The sequence below is a fragment of the Pundamilia nyererei genome, unplaced genomic scaffold (genome assembly GCF_000239375.1).
Source record: "Pundamilia nyererei isolate P.nyererei 1_Seehausen unplaced genomic scaffold, PunNye1.0 scaffold00075, whole genome shotgun sequence".
Lineage (NCBI taxonomy): Eukaryota > Metazoa > Chordata > Actinopteri > Cichliformes > Cichlidae > Pundamilia > Pundamilia nyererei.
In genome coordinates this window covers 1,006,112-1,012,456 of record NW_005187476.1, presented here as the reverse complement: position 1 = coordinate 1,012,456, position 6,345 = coordinate 1,006,112, and the positions used below count along the sequence as shown (strand labels likewise).

Sequence of the window (6,345 nt, the reverse complement as noted above, 5' to 3'; positions counted from 1 at the left end):
TGATGTCAGTAAGAGAACATATCATTAATGCTCATATCTCAGCAGCACTGCTTATCCCTGGCTGTGAACACAGAAGCCCTGACCAACTCATTTTGATTGCGATGGGCAGCCAATCAAAAGAAAGTTGGCTTAAAGGGGCGAGAGCTAAAATCTAGGGTCTGCACCAGCATTCAATGAAAGACAAATAAGGATTATTTTCACCTGTATATCACGTAGCCTTCATCTCAGTCATCAGTTAAAATAGCATGTGCCTTTCTTTAGATTTTTGCTTAGTAGAAAAAAATGAATACACCCAGTCATGTACATCCAAGATCCACCAATGAAGCGCCAGCAAGGATGGGCTGGGCTAAAGTTGTTCTTCATACTGCAAGTGTTGCTGCAGCATCATCCTCTTTAGACTTTTGCTCTTCTTTGTGCACACCGTGAGTCTGTGAGGATGTGCCCGAAACCTTTCTGAGTTTCTACAACTGTGAATCATGCAAAGCTACTCCAAAGTCCAAAATAAACACATGGAAATTTGCATATTAGGTCTTAAGATATTAGACATCTTTTGTCTTTCTTTTGTTTTTCCTAACAAATCTTAACGCATTCTTTGCCTGAATCTAACAATATAAAATAGACATATTTTTCACCAGTTTTTGAAGTCAAAGACATGAAATGTTTTTCTGTTAACTGGACTCTCAGATCAGAAAACACCTCTATTTTAGCTCAAAAGCACAGCTGCAAAAACATATTGCGTCATTCAATTAAAATGAATTGCAACAAAAAAGGTTGGGAAACCGTGGTCTGTGGTATCGGTGTGGAAGAGTCCTCACGGAATAATCTTAACACAAATGACTTTTAGCTTCAAAACACTCCAAGAGGATGTTTTGAAACTAAGACCATCAAATATGGTGAACTTCCTGTAGACGAAGAGAAAGCTAAATCTGCCCTCTGCGAGCGAAGCAATCGTGATCACTGGTGCTCGTGCAGGAACCAAATAACCTTTTAACACTGAGACAGGAAACAGAAATGAATAACATGCAATGGAGTGGAAGCAGAGACACATGCTGCCCATGTTTAATTGCCAAGCAGAGAGTGTGATTGTGTGCGTGCGTATGTCTCTGTTGGTGTACAGTATGTGAGGGGGTGAAGGACTGTGCGTGTGAGTACATGCGTGTGTGTTGGTGGGATGGTTAGAAAGAGACAAGGGAGCACATATGGCCCGAACAGTCGGGGATGGAGCTCAGAACTCCCACATGACATGGCAGATAAAAATAAAAATGGGAGAGAGAGGTGCACAGACAGTGACGGAGAGAGAGATAACTGGGCTCTGCTGCGACGTAACAGAAAAAAACCACATGTGTTTGTCTGGGTAACATTCACATTGCTGTCCATTTGTGTGTGTGTGTGTGTGTGTGTGTGTGTGTGTGTGTGTGTGTGTGTGTGTGTGTGTGTGTGTGTGTGTGTGTGTGTCCAAGTCTGTGGTGCTCTTTGGTGAAATGAGAAGAAGAACAGAGTGTGTAGACTGTATATAAAAGATGGATGTCACCCACTGGTTGGTCAGGTCCTGTTTAAAAGTCTTAATTTTAGCATTCTGGCTGCCAAAATGTTTTTTTTCTGGTGCCAGATGTGAACGTATTTGGACAAAAGGTTGGAGTGCCAAACTATTTAATTCAGGTTTTTTTTTTATTCACAACAACAGTTGCCTCAAGGTGCTTTATATTGTGAGATAAAGACCCTACAACAATACAGCGAAAGCAGAGAATACCCCATCGATCATGTGACACCCTATGAGCAAGCGCTTTGGAGACAGTGGGAAGGAAAACCTCCCTTTTAACAGGAAGAAACCTTCAGCAGAACCAGGCTCAGGGAGGGACGGCCATCTGCCGTGACCATTTGGGGTTAGGGGAGGAAGACACAACACAGACACGCTGTGGAAGAGAGCCACAGATTAACAGTAACTACCAGCTAATGTTAGCAGCTTGGTTAACAAGGTAAATCCACAGACCACATGGGTGCATCTCACAGACCCAGATACCGCTTCAATCATCATCATCATCCGGTTTGTTCCAGTGCATACACACAGCTGATGCTCCAGCTGTTGTCACTGGAGCAACTGCAAGATCTACCCAAGGTTCTTCATGAGTGACGGCGTCAGTGTATCCGGTGCGTGGAGCACCACACAGTCGCTTCCATCCTGCAACACTTGCATCAGACTGTGGGCCTGCCTGGATCGGATAAGTGCGAGGTAGCCGCTGAAGATGTGCAAGCCACCACTCTTGCCACTGTGCAGGCAAAACAGGTGTGGGAGGTTTCTGTGTTGTCAGTCTGACCATAGCAGCTCCATATTATCTAATTCATCCCTTATCCCTCTTCTCCACATGTCCAAACCAGCTCAACCTTGCCTCTCCAAATGGTCTCCAAACAGCTCAACCTGAGCTGTCCATCTGATGACTAAAGTCCAGCTGTGGATCAAGCATACAAATGAAGCTACAAATAAGCTGCATGGACCCCCGGTTTAGCCAATGTGCACTCTTAGGTTAGGAAAACATCATGCAGGTCAAAATGTAGTCACAAATGTAGAAAAGTGACAAAAAAAGTAGGACACACACCAAAGGACATGCTGTGTGTCAAAACTGCACTAATTGAGGCTCCAGAGATGAAAATGTGCTGATAAATTGTTTTGATGAAGCAAATTAGCCTCGGAGCATAAACCTTTTCATATGTACAAGACTATGAATATGTTTAATTCTTTGTTATTTTTTATTTATTTATTTTTTGGAGCCACCTTTAAGTGGCCATCATGGGACCTGTCGTTTTTTCAGTGTTGGGTTCATAATTTGGTGATTATAACTTGGATGGTCATGTGTCAGTGAAACATGCAAAATAAATGTGATTCATGACATGCACTGAGCATGAGAAGTCAGATACTGGAAAGTGATAAGAAGACATGAATTACATGGTCACCAGTTCAGTGGATCAGCACTTGTTATTAATACTAAAGGTCTTTAAATTTAATTGGATACACTTTTACTCTCATACTCTTTCTCATATTATAACATATTATAACATAAAGAACATCTGAATGTTTAAGAAGAAGCACACCAGCAAACATCTTAATGAAAGAGAGGCCTGAGAATAAAACGGCTATGTCATCATTATCACTTCCTGCTTAAATTCTTTCAGCGGTGATTCACCAGCCCCTGAAAAGATCTCACTTTGCACATTTAAAAGTCATTTTTTACACCTTTTTAAATAAGCGCGGCCAGGATTTGTGATTAGTGTTTGTCATATTCAACAATAATGGCTTCATGTAGTGGACATTAATACAAATATTTGCATTTAGTGTTTAAAAATTGGCGTTAAACCTTCCAAACTCCCATCTTCTGTTTTCAGCTAACAATCTGTATGCTGAACTCAATTTAAAAAATAGTCATTATAAAATAACATGTTCAGTCCTCTTTAAAAATGCTCCAGCGATGGATAATTACAAGTTATAGTCATGGACTTCAGGCTGAGGAGGAACTCATTTCCACCCGTTTACCTGGCACTCTATTTTTGTGTGAAATGGGTGTAACCTGCAGTGCGCCTGCAGAGCTCAACACACCACGACTTGAGTAAATAGGCAAAACAAGCAAATCAAGAAAACACCATCATCTGTTTGGCAACACAAGTGGAGCTTCTTCTTTCTTTTTTTTAAAGGAAGCTGCAACTGCTGAGCCATCAATCAAAGAGGGGCCTTTGTGTAATCCATACATTTGGCTGCTGTCTCTGTTTTTGTTTGTTGTCTGTATGTGAAGAGTATTTCTGTACCTGCGCCTTGCTTCCATATCTTCTGGAGAGATTTCTGTATTTGTGAAAACTAAACTTAAACTGGTATGAAGTGTGTAAATATTTAAAAGGCCTTAACTATCTGCCGCAATAGAGGACAGATGCTACATTTAAACTTTTGCCTGTTTTGTTGTGTTGTGCATTTATAGTTTGTTTTTTGTTTTTTGCACACTTTTCGCTCATTTTTGCATTTTGTTGTTTTAAAGTTTGTATGTTTGAGCTCATTTTTAAATTCTTGGATTGTTTTATGAAGTTGCAAAAAACTGAGTAACTGCTTAATTTGGTATGATGCGATCTTATGCGCAAGAATCAAATGATAATAATTTATTTATAAATCTCCAAACAGTAAAGCCCAACCACCCCTGCAAGTTTAAACTATGGCTGACTTTAATGAAATTTTGAAACTACCTCTTGTGTTTGGGCTTTTTTCCCTACTCGTTTCTGCTGAGTTTTAGATTTTCAAAGACATTTAACATTTTGATTCTTCATCTATATTTGCGGCTCATTTTTAGTGTTGTATAGTCTTGCGTTTCTTTTTACCCCCTAAACGCAGTTTCTGTCTCTTTGCGTGCTTCTCCCTTAAGTTCCAATATGTTAACCTTTCTCTTAACCCTTTATTAACCCGTTAAAACAGCTCAGGACAGGTCACACGTCCCCTGGTGGATTCCACTCCGTGTTTTCCTGGTTTCCACCATCGGGCTCTTCGCACAGCCTTTAGCTGGTTTTTACTAAACTCCTGATATCACTCCGCTGGCATGGTGGAGAAGCGGACCTGATTATTGTGATGGTGGCAGGCAGTGACTAGAGACTTCCGCCACTGCTTCCCGTATCCGCGTTTTGCGCCGTCTGTCCTACTATCTGGTTGCTTCACAATCGGACTACCGAAGGCGCTTGTGCGCTTTCCCCCCAACTCAACAACATCTTACCCGGGATTTCTTTCAAACCAAAACCAGATGAGATGCAAGTTCACTGGGAAACTCTGGAGCCCGTTCGGTTTAGGCAGCAAAACTTTTTCTCAGAGGACGGCACGGTGAACCGGAGAGTGGACTGTTGCTGTAGCCGCCGCTGCTCCTCTGCGGGACGGTTTGTGCGCATATGAGCGCTGGGTGCCCACTCGCACCGTCGCTGAACCGCTGTGTGTTTTTGCTCTTATCAGCGTGGCAGCGGCTTTATTGTTGAATTCAGTTTGGGGGCTTTGTGTTGTTTGTGTTCAGCACTTGGAAAGAAAAGAAGAGACGCTCAGCCGCATGACCGAGAGCCTCGCAGCCCTTTAAACCTTCCACTCCCGGTTGTTGCCCTCTTCTTCAGCGGCCGTATCTTCCGCCCGCTGCTCGGGACCTTTCGCCGGCGGAGGACGCGCAGAGAAAGCGGACTCTAGGTGGTGGAGTGGAGGTGGAGGTGGAAGGAGGAGGAGGTGGCGGCGGTGGCGCTGAGCTTAACTGGGAGAAAAGTTCTTCCAAAATAGCCGCCGCTCGGCCCCGTGATGGGGGACTTCGCCTCCCCCGCTGCCGGACCCAACGGCAGTATCTGCATCAACAACAGCATGAACCCGGCCGCCGCGAGCATGGGGCCCGCCGCGAGCGTGGTGGGAATACCTAAGCACAGCACGGTGGTGGAGAGGCTGAGGCAGCGGATAGAGGGCTGCAGGAAACACCACATAACCTGCGAGAACAGGTACCAGCAAGCCCACGCCGAGCAGATGGAGATAGACCGCAGGGACACGGTCAACCTGTACCAGCGGACTCTGGAGCAAAGGGCCAAAAAGTCCGCCAGCGGCAGCAGCACCAAGCAGCCCCAGAGCAAGCAGCTGGACCCGGACTCTGCGTCCTCCGCGGAGCAGAGGAATAACACGCTCATAGCGGTAAGGACGAGCTGACTGCGACGGCCACCTACAACTCACACACAAACACGACACACTTTCGCTCATTTCCCCTCCATCTCTGCTCCCCAGTCTCTCTCTCCCCCCCCAACCCCAAGCAAGCTGCACAGCTTCTTCTTGTTCATCACTCAGAAAACTTGTTGAAAACATGCTCGCTAATCGCTGCTTTCTTTCTCAGCGCTCGCTTCACTTTCTTTCCTCCAAGTTCTTTTGTTTACAAAGAAGTCCGGCCCCTCGTTGGAGCCAACAGGCTGCAGTTTGGGGCTTGGATTGTGCTCTGTGTGGAAATTAGAAGCCTGGCAACTGATATTTGATCTTATTCTGCGAGATCAGTGTTTTTTGTTTTGTTTTTTGGGAGGGGGCACTTTCAGTTGTCAGGTTCTGAAACTAGTCAGTAACTTCTGGAGGATGGCTCGCGGTGTGTTTGCATCTAAAAAACAACTTCTGCTTTCTTGTTCTTGGGTGGAAATTGTTCTGCAACACAGGAGAGCATTAGCATTGCAACACTGCTTCCTTGCTCTCGGCAGCAGCAGCAGTTAATGCTCCAGCCTGCACTGTAACCTTTGTCACATACTCTCAAAATCTGCAGTCTGTCCCCAGTGTGTCACACACACACACACACACACACACACACACACACACACACACACACA

The 6,345-nt window shown here is 44.6% G+C and overlaps 1 protein-coding gene across 1 annotated transcript in view; it reads left to right on the top strand.

Moving 5' to 3' along the window:
* The first annotated feature begins 4,525 nt into the window (after positions 1-4,525).
* Positions 4,526-6,345, top strand: part of maml3 (mastermind-like transcriptional coactivator 3) — a 127,902-nt gene continuing 126,082 nt past the window's right edge. The window contains exon 1 of the mRNA XM_013911931.1: positions 4,526-5,674. Coding sequence (XP_013767385.1) covers positions 5,297-5,674 — 378 coding nt within the window. The 5' untranslated portion in view covers positions 4,526-5,296. The remainder of the gene's footprint in view (positions 5,675-6,345) is intronic.